This window comes from Alexandromys fortis, unplaced genomic scaffold (genome assembly GCF_014885135.2).
Source record: "Alexandromys fortis isolate MF-2015 unplaced genomic scaffold, M_Fortis_MF-2015_v1.1 scaffold_108, whole genome shotgun sequence".
NCBI lineage: Eukaryota > Metazoa > Chordata > Mammalia > Rodentia > Cricetidae > Alexandromys > Alexandromys fortis.
This window is the reverse complement of record NW_026067994.1, coordinates 696964-723222: the sequence shown is the minus strand read 5'-3', so window position 1 is coordinate 723222 and position 26259 is coordinate 696964. Positions and strand designations below refer to the sequence as shown.

Genomic DNA, 26259 nt, shown 5'->3' with positions numbered 1-26259 from the left:
AGGCGGAGGTGGGGAAGAAACAGAAATCTTTAATAAATTAAAAAAAAATTAAAAAAAATAAAAAAAAAGATAATTCTGACAAGTGCAGATGGGAAGACTTAATATTGTTAAAATGACATTGCGAACCAAAGCAGTCTACAGACTCAGTGCAATCTCTTATCAAATCTCAACAGCTTTTTAAAGAAATAGAAAAGGCCAGCGTAAAGGTCATTATGGGATCTCAGAACCTTGAAAAGGAGTTCAGAAATAAACCAAATATACGGCCAACTGATTCTTGACAAAGATGTCAAACCCATGTGACAGGAAAAGGAAAACTTCTTGAAAACAAATGGTCCTGACTGGACAGCAGCCTCTAGGAATGAAACTGGACCCCTACCTTACATTTCATATAAAATAAAGGGCCTGGGGAGATGAGTTGGTGGGTGAGAGCACTCACTGGGAAAGCAAAGGACTCACAATCTAATCTAATCCCAGCATCCACATAAAAGCTGGGGCATGGCTGCACACACCTGGAACCCAGCTTTGGGAGGACAAGACAGGAGCGTGCCAACCAGTCAGTCTAGCTGAGACACTGAGCTCAGATTCAGAGGGACCCTGCTCAGAGAAGGGTGTAGACAGAGATATTCATTCGTTTCCCAACTACTCAGACCAAATAATCACACCGAAACTATATTAATTACACACTGTTTGACCAACAACTTACGTATATTCCTAGCTAACTCTTACATCTTAAATTAACCCATTTCTATTAATCTGTGAATCACCACAAGGTTGTGGCCTACTGGTAAGGTTCTGGTTGGTGGACGTCTTTCTCCTTTGGCAGCTACATGGTGTCTCCTTGACTCCGCCTACTTTCTCTCTATATCTCTATTCAGATTTTCCACCTGGCTTTACTAAGTCACTGGCCAAAAAAGTTTCTTTAATAATCAATGGTAACAAAACATATTTATAGCATACAGAGGGGAATCCCACATCAAAAGGGACTAAACATCCTCCTTTGGTTTCTTCAGGCACACACGTTCACATTCTCACGCAGACTAACTCAAGACTATGGAGCTACAACTCTCAGAAATATTAAGGGAAGAACTCCGTGACAACATTTCTCAGATGTGACATTAAAACAGGTAATGCAGGGAAGAAACAGAGTTCTAAGTTTTACTTTGTCAAATTTAAAAACTGTACATCAAAGGGCACTATCAAGACTGAAAAGACATGAGACAGTATTTGCAAATCACTGTTCTGATCCATATCCAGAAAAATAAAATATCCAGATAAAATAAAAAATAAAATATTCAGAAAAATAAAATTCCTGCAATTCAACGGCATCAAACTGTCTAGTCTGGGGCTGGAGAGATGGCTCAGTGGTCAAGAGCACTGGCTGCTCTTCCAGAGGTCCTGAGTTCCATTCCCAGCAACCACATGGTGGCTCACAGCCATCTGTAATGAGATCTAGTACCCTCTTCTGGCATGCGGGCACACATGGAGGCAGAATGTCGTATACATAATAAATAAATATTTTTTAAAAACTGTCTAGTCTGAAAACAAACATTTTGAAAAGACATTTCTTCAAAGAAAAGCCAACATGAAAGGACATTCAGTACCACTAGCTATCATACTAACAAACCCATACCACAGCAAAGATGCAGCTCCACAGTTAGAATGCCTGTCATTGAAAACTAGTAACTCTTGAGGGGAAAGAATCATTGTCAAGGATATGGAGAACCAGGAACCTTTGCCCACTGCTAATGGGAATGTGGAATGTAGAGTCGCTGTGTAAAAACAGTTTGGCAATTTCTCAAAAATGAAAACAGAATTGCCAAACACCCAGCAATCCCACATATGGCTGCGTGGCCAAGGAAACTAGAGCATGATCTGCACAGTGCTCACTGTAGCACCAAGATGCAAAACAGTGTACCCCATTATCCTAGCGCCCACAAGGCCCCTTTTCAATGTCCGGCAAGGAAAAGCAAACAAGAGATAATTATAAATTTAGGTGTAATCCCAGAACTGAATGGCAGGAGAACCAGGAGTAAAACAACCAAAAAGGAGAGGGGAAGAGCGGGAACAGATGGAAATGGAAGGAGAAAACCCTGTCTTTATAACAACATTAGTTAACAGGGAAGACATTGTTGCATAACATAAACCAGTGAGAGGTCAAAACTGAATGATTCCACTAGAGTGTGTCATCTGAAATAGCAGAACTCAGAGAAAAAGAGATCAGAATGGTGGTAACCAGAGGCTAAGTGGGGGAGAAAATTTTACTATTTAACAGGTATAAGTTTCTTTATAAGTTTCTTCATAAGTTCTAGAGATCCACTATACAACTCTGTCTAATCCTTAATAGTGTACTGTGTGCTTCAAATTTTAAGAGTGTTAGCAAGAGAGCTTGGCAGGCAGAGTGTGTATTCCCCAAGAATACAGACCTGGGTTTGATCCCCAGAACTCACATAAAAAATGCTAGGGACAGTAGCATACATTACAAATGCCACAGAACAGGTAGGGGCCAAGCAGATCTCTGGGGCTCACTGACCAGCCAACTTAGCCTATTTGGCAAGCCAATGAGAGATACTGTCTCAAAAAAACAAGGTGGAAGGTGTCTGAGGAACAAGGATGTTCCTACATGCGTGCACTCAGACATATATGTACCAACATATGAACATATATCCAAAGATCTCACATTAAATGTTACCAACAATAAAAAGTTAACTTTTAAAATTATAAAATTTCACATATATATTTTACTACAAACTCACAAAGATGTGGATTTTTGAATTGTGTAATTTAAAGAATTTTTGTATCTTTTGGCTAAGATGTAAACTATTATGAAATAAACCTATATAATTGGTAAAGAAAGGGAGGGTAAGATAGATTAAAATATCCTATATTAAAACACTGAATAGGCACTGACTGCCATTTTGTGCACAGAATCATATTTTTCACTCATCTCAGGAACTATGGTGCCTTAGTTATGTTCTGTCATAACACCTCACACAGCAATTCAATTCATGCTCACTAATAATGATTAACTATGCAGAAATTCAAATGAACCAATTACCATGCCAACACCTTCCACTTTTAAACAGTTGAATCCAGAAGTCCTTTAAAAGAAAATGTAAATGCATTTTTTTATTTGGTGTGTGCCTGCTTCTCATGCACCATGTGCGTGAAGACGGCTTCAGAGACCAAAAGAGGGTGTCAAGTCTCCCAGAACTAGACTGCAAGTGTTTGTGAGTCTCCCAATGTGAGTGCTGGGACTGGAACGCGGGTCTTCTGCTAAGTGCTCTTAACCACTGTGCCATCTTTCCAGTCCTCTGGATAGTCTTTTAAATAATAATTTTAGTTATGGCTTAAAGAACTGTAAAATTCCACTACCTGCTATTTTCATTAGAGAAATGCTAGGAACACGTGTGACAGAGAGAGGGGTCAGCAGCTGTGAGCACTGGCTGCACAATCATGAAGACTGATGTTTGGAACCCCAGGACCCACGTGAAACTGGGCACAGTAGCAGCTATCTGCAATCGAATTATCAAGACAAAGAGGGGTGTTCCTTGGAGCTCACTAGCCAACCAATCTAGCTGTATTTGAGAGCTCCAGGTTCAGTAAGAGACCCTCTCTCAGAACTACGGTGAGAGTCAATGAGGAGGACACCAACCTTTGGTCACCGCCCCCAACATGGTCAAATTACCAAGATATGCCTACCATTTAGGTCTTCTGCCATTAGCAGCTGGTAGATTATCAAATCTCAATTACTTCAAGTGTTTGGGGGGAGAGAAATGCTTGAAAATTTAGTTTTTAATGTATCCCACTGCACATGATCACCAAATTCAAGACTTCCATCTAGAAAGCACCAAAAAAGCACCAATCTATCAACCAAGTGCTTTTCATTGGTATTTTTTAAAAAAGCACTTTTGTCTATCATTTTCTCACACACCCTTAAGATATGTGTAAAATACATCAAAATATAGTCTACTTGATGGTGGCAAGTCCTTCTCTAAAAATAACTCAATGTATTTATGCAATGTTTATGCATCTGAATCAGAATTGAGGGTATGGAAGGCTACTTCAGAGGATGAGTACTGTCCACTTAAAATTTCAGCGAGTCCAAAATTTCCAGACCATGAGGGTGAGTCAATTAAAAGTAATTTCAAACCAGGCGATGCTTTAAAACATTTAATGTCCTGCAAAGTTACTCAATACGTTAACTGGAAAAAATGAGTTGCAAAAATATAAGGGGACTCTACTATTTGAGAAATAAGGATGGCCAGAAAAACAAAATAGGCTATTTATCTGGATGGCAATTTACTTTTTGTTTTTGTTTTGCTTATCAGTATTTAAATTGCTCATAGCAACTACATAATTCTTCCTTAATGGGATTTAAGGAAGTTCCCACAAAAATCACTTGAGAAGAATCTATTTTTAAAAAACTTTTCATGTGTTGCAGGCATATATGCACCCAAACACCACTTAGCACACACTTAAGCTCATGCTACAGCTTAAGCTACAGCGACCTAGTCCTTTCTAGGTATTTATAACAAGACATTTTAAGAAGCAAGTATAACCTGAGATACTCCACACAAGTTCAAGTAGTATTGTGCTACTGTGGGAAACCTGAATTCCTAACATGCTAGTGATTTGGTAAGAAAACTGAAAAAATCATATTTTTCCTTCATTTTATAAGACTAATGACCACCTAAATGATGAGGCCTAATGGTTAGGCTTACCCAAACGTATTGTATTCACACTGATTTGAGATACACTACCTCAAAGGCCAACTGTCCTCCAGTCAGCACAATTACAGAGCAAGCTCACACTTACTCTGTCCGACTGGTTAAGTTACTTATGTGCACTCACCTCAGCTCACACATCTGTAGAACAGATAATCCTAACTCCTGACCTGCTCCAGTGGATACGAAAAACACCAGACACTGTAACTGCTCCAACCAGCAAAAGACTGCTAATCATTTCTACTTTCTTAATTACTTAAAGATTCACAGGAATACCAGCCCCAATACACAAATACCATAATTTCAGACAGACTGCCCAAGGCATCAAAACATGTTCAAAGATAAAACACAATATTGGGAATTTCAATTGTGTACTGGCTGGTTTTGTGTGTCAATTTGACACAAGCTGGAGTCATCAGAGAGGAAAGAACTTCGGTTAAGGAAATGCCACCATGTTGTAAGGTATTTTCTCAATCAATGATCAGCTGGGGAAGGCACAGCCCATAGTGGGTGGTGCCATCCCTGGGCTGCCAGCAAGCGGCTTCCTTCCTTCCACAATGAACAGCAATATGGAAGTGCAAGCCAGATAAACCCTCTTCTCCCCAGCCTCCCTTTTGGTCATGGTGCTTCATCTCAGTAATAGAAACCCAAACTAAGACAAACTGTGACCTAAAAATACCATTTTCAATGACCACACTGGAATTAAGAATTCATGAACAGGGCTGTGGTGGCATATGACTTTAATCCCATCACTCAGGAGGCAAAGGCAGACAGAGTTGAGGCTAACCTAGTCTCCAGAGCAGTTTCAGAACAGGCAGTGCTATGCAGAGAAATCCTGTCAAAGGAGAGGAAAGGAAGGAACGAAGAGAATTCCATGAATAGAACTGGAAAGAGACCAGATGGTACAGCGCCTGTTTAGTACGTGCCAGGCCAAGGTTACCACAGCAAGGCACAAGCTAGGCACTGTGGCATCGACCCAACAGGCAGAAGCAAGAGGACCAAGCTCGCTGTGGCAGCAGAAATGATGACACCAGCCTGGTCTACATGACTCCCTGCCTCAAACAAAGAGAAAAAGAAATAGCAGTTTAGTGGGGCAATGTCATAAGATATTTTTTGGAGTCCTATAGGAAAAGAAATAATTAGGCAGAATCAGTTATTTAAATAGGCATTTAAATATTGAAAAGATAATGGCCAAAAACTTTCTAAAAGTAACGAAAAACACCAAATCACATATATTCAAAGAGCTCCGCATGCAGACCTCACGCCTAAAAGCCAGGTGACAGAGAAAAGAGGATCAACAATGGAGTAAGTTCAAAGTCATCCCAGGCTATGTGAGATTATCTTAACAATAAAAATAAATGCATAAATAAATAAATCACTCCTAAATATACAGTAGAAAATTATTTAAGGGGCTGGAGAGATGGCTCAGCAGTTAAGAGCATTGCCTGCTCTTCCAACAAAGGTCTTGAGTTCAATTCCCAGCAACCACATGGTGGCTCACAACCATCTGTGAGGGGGTCTAGTGCCCTCTTCTGGCCTACAGGCAGACACACAGACAACATATTGTATACATAATTAATTAATTAAAAAAAAGAAAAATATTTAAGTGCAAAACTCAACAAAAAACATTTTAAAAAAAAAAATAATGGAAATGCTGGGCAGTGGTGGTGCACGCCTTTAAACCCAGCACTCGGGAGGCAGACAGGTGAATCTCTGTGAGTTCGAGGGCAGCCTGATCTACAGAGCAAGTTCTAGGACAGGCTCCAAAGCCACACAGAGAAACCCTGTCTCAAAAAACTAAAAAGAATAGAAACATAGGAACAAAATATTGATAAAGGAGCTGGGGAGATGGCTCAGACAACAGTGATCTATGTAAGTGATCTGAAACACTCAGGACCAGGAATGGACTATGATAAAAGAGCTACCACACCTGGTACCAGAGTAACTGAAAGTTTTTAACACTTGTGTACACATGTGCTATGTGAAAGTGGATGGGTGTGTATGTACCATAGTACAGGTGTGGAGGTCAGAGGACAACTTCAAGAGTCTGTCTCCTACCACGTGGGTCCTGCAGGTCACGAAAGCTCAGTGACAAGCACCTTTACCTGCTAGCCCATCACTGTTGTTACAACAGGTTGGTAACAGGATTTCTATTTATCACATTAAATTATTACTGCTGTTGTGTGTATGATAGAAGGCATGCACATGTCATGGAATGTTTGTGGAGGTCATATGACAACTTTGTAGAGCTGGGTCTCCCCTTCCAACTTTATATGGGTTCTGGGGAGTCAAGCTCAGCTTGCCAGGCTTGTATAGTAAGCACTTTACCCACCAAGACATCATGCCAGCTCTTTTATCGTCTGAAAGATCATATTTCACTTCCGGGTATTGACGGTTATAAGTCACTTATTAGGGTTAGTTAAATTCTTTGAAGAGGATTTGTAGCTCTTTTCTCTGGTTACTTTCAAGCTTTGCTTGCTGAACCTTGTTTTCAGTGATTTTCTGCAAGCATGAGGACACATGTTGAAACACCAGAATTCATATAAAAAGGCAGGCAGGTGTGGCCGGGTAGTGGAGAATTAAAGGTGGCAGAAGCCTTTAATGCCAACACTTGGGAGGCAAAGGCAAGCAGATCTCTGAGTTTGAAGCCAGCCTGATCTACAAAGCGTGTTCCAGGACAGCCAGGGCTACACAGAAAAACCCTGTCTCAAAAAACCAGAGGGGGAGTGGCAGGTGTAACAGCGCAGGTTTCTAAGTCCAGCACTGAAGAGCAGAAACAGGAGAATCCCTGAGGCTTGAAGACAGCCCTGAACTGTAAACCCTAGGCCCCAGTGAGGAACCCTATATCAAAAGACAAAAGTAGACAGCTTCTAAGAAATGATACTTGAGGCTAACCTCTGGCACATGTGTGCACATACAAATGCATACATGTATGCACATATACACACGTGTTTGGTATTTTTTAAAACCGGTAAAGGCAAAAACTTACTAAGTAGAAGTTTTTAAAGTATGAAGGCAGTTTTTTTTTTTCTTCCAGAAAGAGAAAGCAAAACTTGTTAAAAATAATGGGGTGGGGGTGGAAATAAATCACAACAGTGGTGTGGCCGGAGAGATGCCTCAGTGGTTAAGAATGCTTGGTATTTTTCCAGAGGACCCAAGTTTGGCTCCCAGCACCTATATCCAGCGGGTAACAAGTGCCTCAGCATTGATGCCAGGAGATCTAGTGCTTTCCTTGGGCAACTGGACTGGACACACACGGTACATACATGTGCGCATGCACATATGCACACACACACACACACACACACACACACACACACACATAATGAGTTGTTTTTGGTTTGGGTTTTGGTTTTGATTTTTCGAGACAGGGCTTCTCTGTAGCTTTGGAGCCTGTCCTGGAACTAGCTCTCGTAGACCAGGCTGGCCTCGAACTCACAGAGATCCACCTGCCTCTGCCTCCCGAGAGGTGGGATTAAGGGGATTAAAGGAGTGTGCCACCACCGCCCGGCTAATAATGAGAATTTTTAAAATATGCATTTTTTAGTTACAGAAAATTAAAATATGCAGGGCAGCAGTGGTGCACACCTTTAATCCCAGCACTTGGGAGGCAGAGGCAGGTGGATCTCTGTGAGTTTAAGGCCAGCCTGGTCTTCTGACCAAGTTCCAGGACAGCCAGGGCTACACAGAAAAACCACGACTCAAAAAATAGAACAATATGTGTGTGTGTTGTAATAATCCAAACAACATGAAAACAAGATTAGAACATATATAAACAAAATATACAACTTCTCTTGTGCACACAAGAAAAAACATTTTAGTAATACATGTTTCGGGGCTAGAGATATGGTTCAGCGGTCAAGAGTACTGGATGCTTTTCCAGAGGCCCAGGATTCAATTTCTAGCACCCACAGGGCAGTTCATAACTGTCTGTAACTCAAGTTTCAGAGACTCCAACACCCTCCCCTACAGACATACATGCAGGCAAAATATCAATGCACATAAAATAAAAAAATTTTTTTAAATGTTTCAAGAAATTTCAAAGGCAACCATCAAATAGACCAAACACTCTGACCATAATACAATTAAGCTTAAAATAACAAAGACAACCATAAAGCTCCACATAGCTGAAAATTAAGCAATATATTTAAATGTGAAGGCTTATATGTCAAACCCACTTTGGGGCATGAAGGCAAAATCCGAAACAAAAATTTTAGCAAACCAATCCAAAAAAATAAGTAAACAAAACAAAACAGTAGGGGGAAAGAGGAGGACTTTGAGACTGTAACAGTTCGGGAGGAAGAGGGAAGGAGAATAAAGGATATTCACAGGGCTAGATGTATATGGCTCGGTGGTTAAATTACTAGCTGCTCTTCCAGAGGACCCAGGTTTGATTCCCAGTACCAACTGATGGTTCACAACCATGTATAACCCCAGTTCCATCTTTTGCTAGTTTCTGTAGGCAGTGATATACACACATAATGCTCGTGTACACACACAGTGCACGTGCACACACACATACGGCAAGACACAGTTAAAGACTTCTTATCTGGGATCTTTAAATATCATATAAATGGTAAACACAGCTTCCCTCTGAGACCAGGGATAACAGATACTCCACCAACTCTAGCTTTTTCACCTACATAAAACATTTACTAGAGTTTTCTAGCCAGTGCAATTAAGCAAGAAAAAAAAAATGCTTATACGGACTGAACATAGGGCAGTCACAAATCACAAAATACGTTCCTAATTATTAGAATTTAGACAGAAACAAAGTTATTGGACAAAATGACAATTTTACATTATCAACAGTGATGGAAGAAATGTCAAATTTCCTCAAATGATCCATAAACTCAGTGCAATTCCAAACAAATTCCAACAGGTGTATTTGGTGATGTGGTAAACATACAAAGAAATAGGTTTAAAAAAAGAGAAACAGATAAAACAACCAAGTTGCAAAGGGCTTGTTCTAGTAAATGTGAAATGTATTACTTAGCACAAGAGCAGAGAGGGCAATAGAACAGAAATTTAAAACAGAATCAAAAATAAAGGCACTTAATAGAGAGACACCATGGAGTACAGGTCTGCAATTCTAGCACCAAGAGACTGAGGCAGGAGAATCACAAGTTCAAGACTGAACTGGGTACCTATCGAGACCCTGACTCAAAACAGAAAATGAACAGGTCTGAGACAGTCTCAGCCACAACACACTTGTCTTGCACATGTAAAGCCCTGGATCCAATATCCATTGCCACCACCACACCACCAGAAACTGGAAAACAGCCAACGCTGACAGGAAACAGCAGGCTCACTTTCTGTACGACATATACTGGATACTTGAATGGAAAAAAGCAGAACTTCTTCAAAACCATTATTAAGAGAGTAAGGGGTAGGCAGGCGGGAGATGGTCCAGAGGTCGAGAGCACTTGTTTCTGCAGAGAACTTCAGTTCTGGTTACAGCACCCACACAGCAGCTCATAACTAGCTATACCTCCAGTTCCAAGGGATCTGATGCCCTCCTCTGTCCTCAGAGGGCACTAAGCACAAAACACATATGCAGACAAAATACGCATATAGAAAATTTAAAAATAAATCCTTTGTGGGGTTTGATTACTTCAGCGGTAGAGCAAGTGGTTAGAATGCTAGAGACCCTGGGTTCAATTTCCAGAGCCTGAGAAAACAAAAATGTTCTCAGTAAAGCCAGGGAAAAAGCACATCTTAACTCCAAGTGCTAACAACTCCACTGTCCAAGGGCTATGTAAGTTGTGGTTTATTCAGACAATACTGCAACAGAAGCCAGTAAGCAACATTTCTGCTCAATACAAACAACTCTCAAAAACATGTTTAGTGAAAGACACCAAATAGGAAGGAATATGTTGAGTAATTCCATTTACATGATCTTAAAAAGTGAAAAAGGAAATGTCAATGAGGACATCTGCTAAGACTGCAAGGAATAAATACCTAATCGCTGGGAGAGTTCCTTCTGGAGGACAGAAAGGAGGTATGTTTTGTGGGGGTTTTTGGTTTGTGTTTCTTGGACCTTGGAAGTGATTCATGACAATATGCTTAGCTACTTTCTTTTGTGTATTTACAACTTTTAAAAGCTCAAAAATAAGCAAGGGACAGTTGGGCCCAAATTTCAGTTGGTAGAGTATGTGCCTGGTATGGTCATGGTCCCAGGTTCCAACCCCACCACAGTATAAACCGGGCCTGGTGGCACACACTTATTAACTCCAGCAAAGGAAGCAGAAGCAAGAGAAAAGTCAAAGGTTAAACTGAGCATGGTGTTGCACACTTTTAAACCCAGTAATGGGGAGGCAGAGGAAGGGGATTTCTGTTAAGTTCAAGGCCAGCCTGGTCTACAAAGGAACTCCAGGCCAGATAGGGATACACAATGACACTTGGTTTATTTACTAAAAAAAAAAAAAGTGCTGTGGAATATTTTTAACTAGGCAAAGGTGTGTTGAATTTGATTCTGCTGCCTTTGTTGACAATGCAAAGATGTGCTACATTTGTTTCTGCTGCATTTGTTTAACTATGTTGCTCTTTCACCTAGCCAGCCTAAGGCACCTGATTGGTCTAATTAAAAAACTGAAGTAGCTAAGCAGGAGAGGGATAGGCAGGACTGGTGGGCAGAGAGAATAAATGGAGAAATCTGAGTTCTAGAGGAGAGACCAAGGTAGAAAGAAAGAGAGATGCCCAGGGCCAGCCAGTCAGCAGATACAAAACAGGACATACAGAAAGAAAGGTAAAAATCTAGGGAAAATGTAGATGAAGAGAAACAGGTTAATTTAAGGAAAAAAGCTAGCCAGAAACGAGCATAAGCTAAAGTCGAACATTCATAACTAATAAGACTCCATGTCAGCTCCGTGGGAGCTGGTTGGTGGCCCAAAAGAAAAAAAAATCCAGTACAAAAAAGTCAAGGTTATCCTCTGCTACACAGGAAGTTCAAGTCCAGTCTGGGCTGAGACCTGGGGTGGGGGGAGGGGCAGCACTGGGATGGTCCAAAGGTAAAGGCACTTGCTCCTGAGTATAATACCCAGGGATCCATGTGCTGAAAGAGAACTGATTCCTGCCCGCCCCTCCACACACACGTGCACACGCATGCACACAGGTGAACCGGAGCGCTCTCTCAGAAAATGTCCAAAAAAATAAATAAATAAATAAATAAAGACTTGCAAAAAGCCCTGCTAGGGAGGCCAGCAAGTGAGTGCGCACCTTGACATGTGCTTTCCACATTCTTACCTCATGAGATACTCACAGTAGGTTCAAATAAGGAGGATCATTGCATCAGTAAACAAGAGTGCTCTTGTAACAAACACTGGATTGCTACCATCAATAACTCTTCAAACCAAGTCCAATCTGATTCAAGGCTGCTTTGTTCTCCAAAGCAGGTCCAAGGGATCGGAGACTACTGAAGTTGGCCTATCCCTCTTCTACACAGCCTTGCACTGGTTAAAAGCACACAATACTAATTTTGGCCAGTGACATTTAAGGAGTCTCTTGCCAGCAAACTGGGAAATGTTTCTTTGCCACAAAGGGAGACACACAAGACAACTTTCTCCTTTGGACATTACCATCTTTAGAGAAGTGAGTCTCAGGAAGGCAGAGTAAAGAGGTCGCTGGTGAGTTGCTCAATTAACTAGCTAACCCATGCCAAAATTTAAGTAACTTCTGTCTGAACCTCACTTTTACTAATTACACAGCTCACTGACCAAGATTTGTAAAATACATCCTGAGCCGGCAGCCTCTTCCCTAAATAAAGCCACACCGCCAACTCTGAGACAACCACCCCACAGTGAATAATGCTGTAATGTGTGTGTGTGTGTGTGTGTGTGTGTTAGAACACAAAGATAAAACAAGCTTACTAGAAAAGAGTTTGCACTTTATGAAAAAAAAATCTCTGAAAGGTTTTTATAATCAATGGAAAAATATAAAATGGCAAAGTTTCGTATAATGACACCAAAGAGTTGTTGAGGTTGGTGTGTATCAGTTCATAATATAATTTGCATGAATTTACAGAAACCTAGAGCCAGAAACATTAGGAAAGAAAAGCAGTGGACTTAGAATAAAACAGACCCACTCATGCCCTGGCCAGACTGTATGACCATCAAACCCTGGAATCTACTGGAGTCAGTTTTTGGGAGGTAGTGAGAATACCTATTTCACCAGACTAAACTGGTGTGGGGAGCATCGCTCGTTTGGTACAGTATTTTCCCTAATTTCAGTTACCTGATGCTGCCAATGAAATCCTGAAAACACATGCAAGTGCATTTGGACAGCAGGAAGCAACAGATGCATGCAGCTTCCACTACTGCATCATTTGGCATCCAGCACAGAACCAATAAGCGGTTAGTACTACTAGACAAATAAAGGAATAGTCAGCTTTCTAAGCTTCCGATTTTAAAACATTACAGGGGCTGGAGAGGTGACTCAGTAGTTAACAGCGCCGCTGCTCTTCCAGAGGACACGGGCTCAATCCCGAGCACCCAGAGTGACTCACAACCACCCAGTTCCCAAAGCTCTGGAACCCTAATCTGGCATCTTCTAGTGCAAGTATGAACAAGGTATGGATATACATTCAGACAAAAACACAATACACATACAGTAATAGCAATAATAATGAAAGCAAATACAGTTTAAGACAACCTTATTTAAACAATAAAAAACAGCTGGAGATACAAATCAGGGCAGAATACTTTTCTAGCATTCTTTTAGGTCTTAATATTCATTTCTTACCAGAAAAGAAAAATTTACTTCTCAGCTGGCCGTGGTAGCATGCCTTTAATCTCATTACTTAGACGGCCAGAAACAGATCTCTGTGAGTTTGAGGCCAGCCTGGTCTACATAGCAAGGTTCCAGGCCAGTCAAAACTATATAGTTAGTGGAAACCCATAGGGAGGGAGGGAGGGAGGGAGGGAGGGAGGGAGGGAGGGAGGGGAGGAAAAAAAAGACAACTCACTTCTCAAATCTACAACACTTCACAATGGTTTAAAGAACTATGATTCCCTCAGCAGAAGTAATTATTTGTTGTACTTGATACACAGGACTGGAATCCCTTCCTATCTGAATGCACCTACATGGTCTACTTTTCAATTTAAGCCATAAATCAAGGTACAGTATACTAAACTCAATTAAGCTTTGAAGTAATCTAGTTTATCACACTAAAAAACAACATGAAAATCAAATTAGAAGCAATTTAGAATTCTCTTCTCAACTGACCCTTCCATGGCAACTGCAATCTAACAGAGATTAGCTCTTACCTTTAGTACACAGAAAAGTTATTTTCTGTAAGTAATTCATTTTAAGAGAATTAAAAATAAGTGCTGATACCAGTTTCAATGTGCAGAATGCGCCACTTTTGCAAAGCTCCTATACATCATATATCTGGAAATGGAAACATCACCAAAATTTTTTCCAGGTTTCCCTGAATGAGATCATTTCAGACTATTTTTTTGTTTTGTTATGTTTTTAAAATCTAGACATAAGTATGCACCACCTATACAAATTTTCTCCTGATGATTTAAAGAGGATAAAATGTAAGCTGGGTATGGTGGCACGTGCTGGTACTCCTTGCATTCAGCAGCCTGAGTCAGGGGGATCATGAGATTTAGGCCAGTCTGAAACACAAAGTAATAGTAACAACACCCTACATCTAAAATAAGTAAGAAATATGAAACTGGCTAAGCAGTGGTGGCACACGCCTTCAATTCCAGCACTCATCTAAAGAGGTGCAAAAGCAGGCAGAATCTCTGAGTTCGAAGCCAGCCTGGTCTACAGAATGAGTTTCAGGGCAGTCAGGGCTACACAGAGAAACCCTGTCCTTTTTTTTTTTTTTTTTAAAGAACAAAAACAAAAACAAAACACCATGCGATGGTAACACACACTTTTAATCCCAGCACTCCAGGAGGCAGAAGCAGGTGAATCTCTCTGAGTTTGAGGTCAGCCTGGTCTACAAAGCGAGTTCCAGGACAGGCTGCAAAGAGAGAAACCCTGTCTCAAAAAAATAAAAAAATAAAAATAAATAAATAAAAAAAAAAAACAAAAAAAAGAAAAAACCCTAAGAATTCAGTAATAGTAAGTAAAGAACCTTGAAAAGTTATATTTGATCTTCCAAAGTCAAAACATTAACAGATAAGTTAAAAATGTGACCTTTATATTTGGAAAGTTACATAACCTTTCACATATTAATGCCAATAGTTCAAAAGCATATTAGCCTTTTTAAAAAAGTGACCAGATCAACCAACAAACTGATATACAGACCGAACACAGAATACTGTACCACGGCAAAGAGGGTGGGTAACGTACGCAACTGGTTTTCAGGCATAGCAGGGACAAACACAGTAACGAGAACAGAACAAATGAGCCATCCTTTCTCCACGGGGTGCTGGGCACTATGCCACTGAGCTACAGCCCACGCGTGAAAGCAAATTCTAAATATTCAGAATGTTGAAGCTGAGTGCAGGTAAATTCCATGAGCGCTGTTTGCACAATTTTGCATTTTTGCAAGCTTGGGGTCATTTCTAATACAATTTGAACTGAAGAAAAATGTTAACAAGGGGAAAAAAATAACATTCAAAATTGTGCTTAAAAAAAAAAGGCCACCCCCCCACCCAAAAAAAGAAAAACCCCACAAAACTAGGGCTCATGTCAACTTGAAGACTATGGGGTAGGCGGCAGCACCGCAATATATTCAGCTGTGCTGACAACGTGCAGGACCAGCCGTGAGCAGCTGAGCACACCTGTGCACAAGAACTATAAAGGGGCTTACATAGGTAGCAATCAATTTTCTAGCAGCCACATCAGAGCACAAAGAAACTGAAAAGTAATGTAAATGCATTTTAATTAGTCAATGCATTAATATAAAAGTTGATATACTTTAAGTTTTCATACTGAGTCTTCACATCCTACTGAATATGTTACTTCACAGCGCATCTCAATTCAGAAGCTACAGTTTCACAGGAAAACACCCGACTGGCATTTTATTTCATAAAATAAACTTTTCAAAGCAAATTCAGAAAATGAAGCTTCTTCAGAGTTTGTTTTCCCAGTCAATGAGATGCCTCAGTGGATAAAAGCACTGTTGCCAGGCCTGATCAATTGCGTTTGTTCTACAGGACCTACACAGTCAAAGTAGAGAAGTGACTCCCACACTTTCTCCTATGACTAAAGGAATGTATTCTTACAAATATTTTAAAGAGGGGCTGGAGAAATGGCTCTGATTGAGAGCACTTCCAGCTCTCAATCCCAAGGGCCTGAGTCTGGAGCCCGGCACGCACATCAGGTGGCTCACATTCAATCACTTGCAACTCCAGCTCCAGAGAATTAATCCAACAACCTCTTTTGGCCTCCAAGGGTACATATATGCCTTATACTCAACAAAGATACATATGCAAACATAAAAAATAAATAATAAACTTTTAAAAATATTTCAAGGATTTTTTTTTCAAAATTGCAAATGTACACTTCAATGAAGAATTCTTTCCTCAACCACGTAAGGCAGGTAGCAAGCAGGATTCCACGTCACTGGTGGCCAGTCACACTATGTATGACTGCTCAGTTTTGGATGGGAATGAAATAAATCCCTTCTACAAAAGAGGACCGGATTGGTAAGACTCGGTGAGTTCCTCTGTTGCCAGCAGTGTTTTTAAAGCATAGCTGTAACAGAAGCAGGACCCTGGTAGACTCCGACAGTCCGCACCACCCTTCCAGTCTTTCCACCTTGGTTGCTGTACTTGTGCTTCCTGGACACTGCGCTCAAAAGACTGCTTTCAGATGGAGCAGAGCAATCAAGTTCTGGCTCTCAGACGCTTCAACATCCATAGTAAAGGGAACAGTTTGGGCACAAGCACAAATCTTGCGGTTCCTAAGTGGGACTTCAAACACAAGAGAACTTGCCCCGGGATTTATGAAAGGAAATGCCCCGAGCAGAGGGAGGTGGTTTAAAAAAAAACAGGTGTAAGAGATTAATTTAGTCACCACCAAGCAACAGTAAAGATTCTCCAATCAATAATTCTGTGCCAAACAACCTGATCAGATCAGGGATTTGGCCAGAATCCCTCTGGCTAATCTCAATAAGGGCCTTCTGAAAGACATCCTGATTTAAGCCATTCTCATCTAAATTAAGGCGTTAGCAATCCTTTGCCTAACAGCAAGTACAAATGACACACGTGAATAAAATTCTGCCAGTCAGCAAAAAATAAAGACCACTTGAAAAGATGACAGTGTGAATGAATAACAGTTCCAAGGAAACGAAGTTTCCATAAAACACCATTTTAAAAGCGTTTTGCAAAAAATGTTTCTTACTTTGTTTAGCAAAACTTTTCAATTCACCAGTGTGGCTAACAGTCAAACCGAATCCCTGTAACAACAACCCCTGATAATGGTATTTTCCCCTGGAGATGTGTTAATGGGTTCTTTAAAACTGGTGAACCCTGTGCTGCCAATTCACTAATGCCTGAGGTTTCTCACACCACTGGGAAGTGAGGCTGAGTGTGAACAATGGTTTTTGACACCCTGACCCATTATGTCCCACCTAATATATAAAATTCAATTTCCCTACCCCCAACCTCTTACCTGCTTCATGTAGCTGTTTCCACAAGACAGCTAGCTTATCCGGGATCACAGACACCGCCTACTTACTGTGTGGAGGGCAAAATAATCTAAAAGTTCACGTATATGAACATCAGCTATTTTTCACTTAACATCTTTTCCTCCATCTCAGTCAAAAAGTTTTAAGCAGGATGTATACAAAGGTTTTCTTGAGCTGTTCCACCAGGAGGATTTTTCCTCATCAGATTTCTTCTACCCAAAGGCATATTTACACATTCTGTAGAAATGGATACATCCTAAACTGGGGTTTTACTCACAAAGTTCTCAGATAATCCCTATTTAATCAAACGCACTCTCTGACGTTAGCTCAACATGCAGAAAGCCACGGTGGTTTTTAAATACAACGAGCAGGCACTAAGAAATAAACTACACCAGAAACACACATTCCAAAGGCTCAAGCACTAATTCAAGAAAGCAGGTAAACAAAGTCCCACATCTCCCTCGGCGACAGAGGGTTCTTGCGGTGAGGCTAGGTGCAGAGCACGCCGCAGTAGGCGGTCCACACCCGCTTCTTCCAGCGCCCTGAACTCCCCGACAACCACCAGGGACCCCCGCCACTTCACCAGGGCAAGCAGAGACGTTAACCGGGGTGACCTCTGGTGCAGAGCAACCCGTGGGATTCTGACCCCGGGAAAGTACTCCTGAAAGGCTTTTCCGATGTGTTGGCGGGGACCTTCCCTAAAGGCTCATCGTTCGTGGGAACAGGAAAGCCCGGCTCCCTAGTTTGCCAGACTTAAGCAAACGGCTGGGAGGCGGTGGAGAGCGCAGGGCGTCCCGCTGTCCCGGCTGCGTCTCCCCGGCATCTCGGCCGCTCGCCAGGGCTGGAGCCGCATCCCCGCTGCCAGGTCCACCTGGCCAACCAAGGCTGCGAGCCGGCTGCCAGGTGCGAGCCCGAAGCCGAGGCCCCGCGAACGCTGCGGGGACCAGGGACAGCGCGCCGGCCGCCCCCATTTAGAGAGCCGCTGAGCCGCAAGGCGCACGGCCGAGGCGCGCACCGTCCCGAGGGAGGGAGGGCGCGCGGTGCGGTATCCCTGAGGATGCGGCGGCGCCGCCGGCGGGTAGGGGGCTGGGGCGGCCCCGCAGCCCCAACGCCTTTCATTTGGCCTCTGCGGCGACGGAGGCAGCCCGACCTCGGCGCTAAGCTCTGCGCCAAGCTGAGGCGCGCGGGCGGGGGGCTGGAGCCGGCAACCCGCAGCAGCGCCGAACCTCGCGACGCGCCCCCGCCCGCGGACCCACGCCCGCCCGCAGGCCGTGCTCCCCGGTGGCCGGAGGACACACCGCTCCGGCACTCGCCGGGTCCTCACCTCGATGTAGCCAGCCAGAGCCGCGGCGGGTGCCGAAAGCCCAAGCAGCAGCAGGACAAGAAGCTTGCCGGTGGCCGCAGCGGCCGCGGTCCCAGTGGCCGCCATCCCTCTCCGGGTAGCTGTGGCGCTGGACGCTCCCGCTCTCACGCGCGATCAGACCAGAGCGCTTTTCGCACCGCGACCCAGAAGCATCTGAAGCCCGTTCGCCGCCGCCCCGGGGGTTTTACACCGACCGGAACTGACTTCACAAAACCACACCCCTCTTCAGCAGGGCCCAATACGAATCCGCATAACTGGCCTAAGATGCCGCCCCTTGCTCAGCCCAGATCCAATCAGAGCATGGACGAGCCCGCTCCCCTCCCCGCCCAGCGCGCGCCCCCGCATGGCCCCGCCCCCACCCGCGGCCAGCCCCGCCCCCGCTCCGGACCCGGGGCCGGGGGGCGCACGAGTGTTCCCGGGGCGGACTGTGGGTTGCTGCTCCTAGGGCAGGAGGCTTCCGTGCGGTTATCAGTCGGTGTGGCTCTGCTTCATCCGCCCTCAGCCTCGGGATTCGGGCAAGCCCCACTCCCCCACCCCGGCGGGGTATTTTCCATATTCCTTTGGGTACCGCCCTCTTTGGGGGGTTCTGGAAAATGTTTTAATTAAAACGGGATGAATTGTTGGGAGTCCAGGACGGTTTACAGAGGACCATCCCCGAGGCCCGGGAGAATGAAAGCCAGCGTTCTGATCTCCCTAGCGCTTCACGGGGTGTGCTCTTCCCCCAGACCGCTGCGCCCTTGCTTCGCCCCTGAACAGCGCAGTGTCTGCACGCTGTTGACCTCTGCTCCCTAGGTCCTTTCCCAGCTCCTGCCTCGCCGCAGCCCCTGCCGCCCGGAGAGGCCTTCCACCGAGGCCAGTGGCGCCAGGACCACTGAGACACAAGCCACCCCCCCCCCTTCTCATGTATCAGGATAGGCTTCTGGCATCGTTTTTCTTCAGTTTAAGATCTCTAAAGCAAAAGACCCGCTTTCTCTCTCTTTTCATGCTTCTCAGCATCTCGGCTCCTGGGAAAGCGGCCTGCTGCCCCATTTCACAACTGGCACCTTGTCCTCCCCATCACGAGGGCTCTGCTGGCTTTGTTTCCTTTCCGTAGCGGGTGATTTATGTACCACCCTCTGCAGAGACCTGGACTCGTTTCTTTAGCTTCATCCAAATAGAGAACCGGGTTCCTCCCCACAGGAAACTCGTAGTGGAGAGGGAGAGAGAGTGCCCATGGTGGGCCGAGTAGGGCAGTAAGGACCCTGTATTTTACAGATGCATTCTGCAACTACGTGCCAACGTGAGAAGTCCCGCTGTGGTGAAACTGGCTCTGCCTCATTCTCCAAAGATGCCAGGCACCTTTCCATTGCACAGCCCTTCCTGCTCCTACTCTATCCCCGCGGTTCTCCATTATCCACCTACAGGAAACACCGTCATTCTTTCACGCAGCTGTCTTTTCACCCACCTCAAAATGCTGGGAGGGCTGTATCCCACTTCCTTGAGCTAGGTCTCTATGTCTCACATCACTGACAAGACTTGTGTGTTGTGCCCAGTGCCTCTCCAAATGGGGACATCATCCAATAAATGCTGTTATTCAATCCAGCGGCCATAGAACTGGCTTGAGTTTAATGCTGAATTTTCTGTCGCTCTCATTTATACACTGAACAAATGTCGTGACATTTGTCAATGAAGCCTTTGGAAGGTAACTAGGTTTAGCTGAGGTCATGAATGGGGGGCGTTTCATGATGGGATTAGTAGCCCTTCGAAGAGATAAGGGCACTGAAGAGCTTGCCCTCCCCTTTTTGGATTCTCCCCCTTTCCTCTGTCTCTCTGTCCTTTACAAAGACATAGTTAATGGCATCTAATGCGTGGGAGAGAAAATGAAATATAGGAAATGACTTAGAGGTCTTCAGCTTAAAACAAGTTGGTCCTGAAAAAAAAACTTTATTTGTATTTTCAGTCCTAAATACTAAAGAGTGTTCATGAAAAGTAACTGATACATTCACCAATATTCTGGACTCTAAAATGTTACTGTTTTTATTAAGGGATGTTGTTGGAGTGTACTTGGTCTTGAAGCTCTCATAGAATAAATTGGTGTCCCAAATTATGTTCGTGTCAATGACCAAGGTTTAAGAGTGCCAGATCTTAATTTTTTTATTATTTTTTGTTATTTTATTATCTTTTGTGCACAAAAGTAAAAGGCTCTAAGATAAACTTTTCATTCTATTTTCCTAAGAGACAGACTTTCTCTTGAAACAGTTATCTTCCGTGTACATGCAAGGCATGTGCATTTCTTTGTTTGGAAAAACTACTTCTAACTCTATCAGGATTCTTTATTCATCCATCATGCATGTATCCAACATATATGGAGAATGCAGACTGTCCATGACTGCTGCTCCCAAATGAAATTGTTTTCCAGAATCAACTAAGATCTTTATTACAAAGAACTCAAACCTCACAGTCGGGAGGCAGAGGCAGGCAGATCTCTGTGAGTTCAAGGACAGCCTGATCTACAGAGTGAGTTCCAGGACAGTCATGGCTGTTACACAGAGAAACCCTGTCTTGAACCCCTACCCCAACCCCCCCCCCAAAAAAAAAGAACCCAAAGCTCAGAAATTCTGACTCTCTAAGGCTAAGATGATCTAAGGGAATCAAAATATGCAAATATTTATAAAGCTTCCTAGGAAATCTAATTCACTACTATTTTATTAACTCTAGCTCTGGTAACTGGACACAGGACTTTGAGCACACTTCTCTTTTGCAGATACTCTGTCTTCAGCGACATCCCCAAACCACTAGTCCTCCTAAGTAAGGATCAGCACTCAGCCAGACCAGTAGAGGGTGAGGGTTGCTTGTAACCTCCTCCTGCTCTTTTCCCATGATCCAACTGTGTAATTTCTGGTCAGTGATTCTAGGTTTTAAATAATTTTTAAGTGTTCAGTTTCTACTCTTTATCTTCTGCTAAGAATTTAAATGTAAATCACATTCTCTGTTCAGCTGTTAATGCCAGAATCCATATTTAGTTCTATAAGCTTTTCCCTGCTTTTAGTTTTGTTTGGGTTTTTGGCTCATGGATTTTATTTTCTGTTGGTCTCTAAGAAATGTAAGAGTGAGAAGAATTTAAGGATTTTTTAAAAAAATGGATTGGTAAGTGGAAAAAGAGAAAAGAAAAGAATCGGTGCTCCAAAGTATTAGTTTCTCAATTCTTGGATATGATGGGCAGGAATAACACAACAACACCCCACAACGTTGTTGTTCGTTGCAGTTCAGGCTGGCCTCAGACTCGTGACACTCCTGTTTCTGTTTCCCGAGTGTTGAGATTTTGCAGGCCTGTACTACCAACCTCGGAAAAATCATTTTAATTGGAAACAAATTTGCGGATTTTTTTTTAGCTTTCTAAATTAGAACATTAAATTACCATACATAACTTGAACATAGGGGGCGTCACTTGTACTTGAGGTTATTCGGAAGGCTGAGGCAAGGCATCTGTTGGCTCTGCAACGGAAGGGAGGGCACCTTGAGCAACATGGAGACCCTATTTCTTTGGGAAAGCATTTTCTATGGCTAAACTATAGCTATATTGTCACCACGGTTTTTACTATAGAGCAGCTAACAACAAAAAGGGTAAGAAAAATTTACTTTCTGATAATTCCTTGCATGCCCTTGTTGTTTCATTACAAATCATGCTTGTGGATGTTCGTAATGGAATAGTCCTGTTTAACCGCTGCTGGGACCATTGCAGCAAGGGAAAGAAATGTAAATGACTAATATTCCTTGGCTAATGCTGGTAGCCTTCACACACCTGCTTCCTGCTGCATGTTGTCTTCTTCCTGGTATCTTTGGCTGATTCAGTATTTAAGACTTGGTCCATGTATTGTTTCCTTTGGGGTAATTTGGTCATTGTCATTTTCCTTGCTGAATTTAGAACACCTTAGTGTCTCTCCAAAGACACACACCTACCCCCTGCTACACCATTTGTTGGTACCACAAAGCCCTTGAAGGGCTACCTTCAGAGTCTAGCATTGGGATTATTCTTAATGAGCATTCAAAGAGTATTTGCTAGGTCAAAAGCATGCATAGCTTAGTGGCCCAGCATGTGCTTAGCGTGGATGAGATCCTGGGTTCCATACCCATAAAGCTGTTGAATTGATGTATAACGTATTGAGCTTTAAAATCTGGCAGAGAGAAGAAAAATTAAGCATGCATAAGTATTGTGCCGGGTGGAAAGTCATAACCAGCCTAAGAGGAAAACTGAAGTTTCTTAAGATGAGAGTGTGAAGGAGGAGGAGGTTAGTTACGCCTGTGCTAAGGACCTCAGCCAGAGAGTGTGAAAGAGAGGGTACAAGAGACTTCCTGGGCATGTACAGCGAGCATGCACACAGGTTGTACATAAGCCATGCTATGGGAGAACAAACAGCATGGAAGAAACAATTCAAGCCAAGTGTGGCCTCGGGAAGCCAGGGTGTATGAGCATTTCGCGTTATAGGAGAGGAGAGTTTTTAATACATAGTGAAGATAAGAGAGTTGATTTGTTTACCCAAGAAGGTACAGATAAGAAGGCCAGCCTGGTCTACAGAGAGAGTTCCAGGACAGTCAGGGCTACACAGAGAGAAACCCTGTCTCAACAAACAAGCAAACAAAAACAAAATACAAAACAAAAATAATGCAATAGGAGCTTTATTTTAGATTCATTTATTTATTTACTTCATATATATTGGTGCTTTGTCTGCATGCACACCTGCACACCAGGAGAAGGCATCAGATCCCATTATAGACAGTTGTGAGCTGCCATGTGGGTGCTGGGAGTTGAACTCGGGAAGAACAACCAGTGTTCTAAACCTCCGAGCCATCTCTCCAGCTCCCCCAGAACTGGTCTTTTTAAGCCAGAATGAATGTGACAGCTACATAAGGAATCAAGTGCATAGAAATATGATAGAGAGGCACTGGGATTGGATGGAGACAAAGACAAAGGGAATCCCTTGTCCAGTTGCTGCCTGAGAAACCATGGTACACAGTGGAGGTAAAGAAGGGGAATAAAAAGAACTTCAAACGTCCAAACAGAGCAGCTAGGAAAATGTGCTGCTGCTGCTGCTGCTGCTGCTGCTGCTGCTGCTGCTGCTGCTGCTGCTGCTGCTGTCATTGGCAGAAATAGAGAAAGTATGGTTATGATATGGGAGGCAGATGATGTGACATCCCAGGGATGGCGCCTGATACAAGATGCCTCAAGTACTTGGAGGATGATGCCCAGAGGGATGTTGGAATCAGGGTTAGAATTTGGGAAGTTACCTACACAAAGTTTATCACTTCAATCTGTGAGATAGCTAATAGGAAATACAACAAGAGGAGCAGAAAAAAATCAGAAAGATGTTATTTTTCTAGCCAATCAATGTCAGGCAGGGTAGCAGAGAATAGAAAATTAGACAAAATCAAGTAGTATGAAGACTAGGACAAGAATGCTGACCTTGGAGACGTGATCACTGGTCATTTCTTTGTAAAGAGAAAAGCTACTTGTGGGAGGTGTAAGTGGCTGTTCAGTGAGAAGAGCTAACAAGTAGAGTCATCTCTTAGAGATGCTCCCTGCTTGGCTTTTGATTTGTCAAAAAGACACTCTGATAAATCCCTCAGTGGGCACGTGAAAATACATCAACACCTTGCCTTTCTTTTCTCTCACATTTGAATGAGGCTTTGTGATCTCCTGTAAAATCACACTTCTAATAATAAACAGAGAAACCTCTATAGCGATGGCTCGGAGCTCTGCCCACTGACGGTATCCCAGCCAATGAGGTTTCTCCCAGGAGTGATGACTGCTAATTAAAAACGTGACTCGGGAGGTGTTCGAAAGTTATCTAGCCAGCCTATCTTTCTCTCCAGCTTAGAAGGCTTCAGTGTTCGCTCTGCCACTAAGCAGAGCAGGTGGAATTACTTCTCCGGGAAACAATGGCGCTGCTTGAAGTAGAACAGGTTTGGCCTTAGCAGGTTTAGCCTTTTGTGAGCCACGGCTTTACCACATGAGTGGATAATGAGGATGTGGAGATTTTCATTTGCAAAGCCTTTCTTCTAATTCCTGCTGTTCTAAACTAGAACAAGGATTTGTCAAAGAAGACAAACATCAAGTGCTTTTTATCAGGGTATAGTCCCAAATTTGAGGCCCAAAAGTAAACATGTGAATATTGTTTGTTTTCAAAGATAGCATTGCTGGCACTAATTAGAGTCGAAATATATCCTAGACGTGTAGGTATGTTTAAGATCAAATGCCTGACGATAACACTTCAAACGTACAACGAATGTGCTGATTTGTTCCACTAAGACGCTGGCTTGAGGCTTGAAGCAAACGGATCTGGTTTGGTTTGGGTTTTAAGGCTTCTTGGACAAGACTGCTGGGGCTCTCACCAATGCTTTAGAAAAAAGACTGGGGCAAAAGGGCAGCCTCGAAGCTTAGTGTTTGCTAGTGCTGTAGAAAAACTGCCTCCAGCTGCAAGTGATGAGGGGAGGAGTGGTCCATGTGGGTAAGACAGCCTGATTGGCTTCCTTCATCTGATGCTGCTCCCAAGTCCCCTTGAAAGAAGCCATGCTTGTACTTTACTTGGTTTGTTCTACCTCCGTGCTGTGATTGTTTTTCTCAGATGTCTATAATAATGTCCTTTTTTTCAGGTTCTTTTTTGGTCTAATTCTAAGAATTAAAATGATCTTCAGCCTCCAGTACAGAAATGTAAAATGCTGATGAAAATCTCGAAGGCAGGAGCTGCCTCCACTGTAAATTGGTATCCATGGCCATCTCTATATGACACTTGAAGACCCTCACTCTGAGATACCCAAATCAAAGAATTTGAAAGTGATTGATTGAAAGTGTCACCCCAGCCCCTGGCATTCATCCTTGGGATGCCAAGGGGGTGCCAATGGAGCAAAAAGCTCCATCTCAAGCCCCCTCCCCCTGGGAGCTACCTTGGTCCGGACTCCAGCTCCGGAAAAGCCCAGCAAACACTGACTCCTCCCCAGAGAGGGTCAGGACCACTCCCACAGGCTATTTAGGATGCTGCCTAGAAAAAGCACACGTGGTTTTGGGTTGTACGTAGTTTCCCCCTCCACCGCCCCCACTTTTTCTCTTTCCCCCCACCATGTTTTCCCAGCCACCCGGGAGCGCTGCAGTAAACATGGGCATCGATCCAGTCTAATTTGGTCTGATTGGAATTATTTGCATCGGTGGAGAGGCTCGTCTTAAGAATATTCCTAACTGAAAGCATTAGGCCATCATCCTATCCTGGGCAGAAGTCCCTTCTACAATATCCATAATGAAGCTGGGCTCAGAAGTGAACACCGGGAATCTTGTCAGAAGGGACACTGGGAGATGACACTCACTTGACCCCCAAAAGTCCAAGACTATCCTGGGTAGTGTCTTGAGACCCCAGTCTCTAAAGAAAAACAAGGAAGCTACAACATATGTAATGAAAAGGTGGAAAAACCCACAGCGCTACTGAAATTTGTCTCTTATTTTGAGACAGGGTCTCATTTACCCTTAGTTGGCTGATTGTGTAGTGCTGAGAATGACCTTGAACTTTTTTCGGTTTGTGCTACCACCGTACCTGGTTTATGTAGTGCTGAGG

The 26259-nt window shown here is 43.2% G+C and overlaps 1 protein-coding gene across 4 annotated transcripts in view; it reads right to left on the bottom strand.

The window, feature by feature from the left end:
- The window catches only part of Aplp2 (amyloid beta precursor like protein 2), a 64290-nt gene extending 45444 nt beyond the window's left edge, over nt 1–18846 (bottom strand). For 3 of the 4 annotated variants that reach the window (XM_050160042.1, XM_050160043.1, XM_050160045.1), the window contains exon 1: nt 18641–18845. In XM_050160042.1, coding sequence (XP_050015999.1) covers nt 18641–18745 — 105 coding nt within the window. In that variant the 5' untranslated portion in view covers nt 18746–18845. Of the gene's footprint in view, nt 1–18640 lie in introns of all 4 variants that reach the window. The other variant, XM_050160044.1, reaches the window with a different exon arrangement.
- Between the last annotated feature and the right edge of the window lie 7413 nt (nt 18847–26259).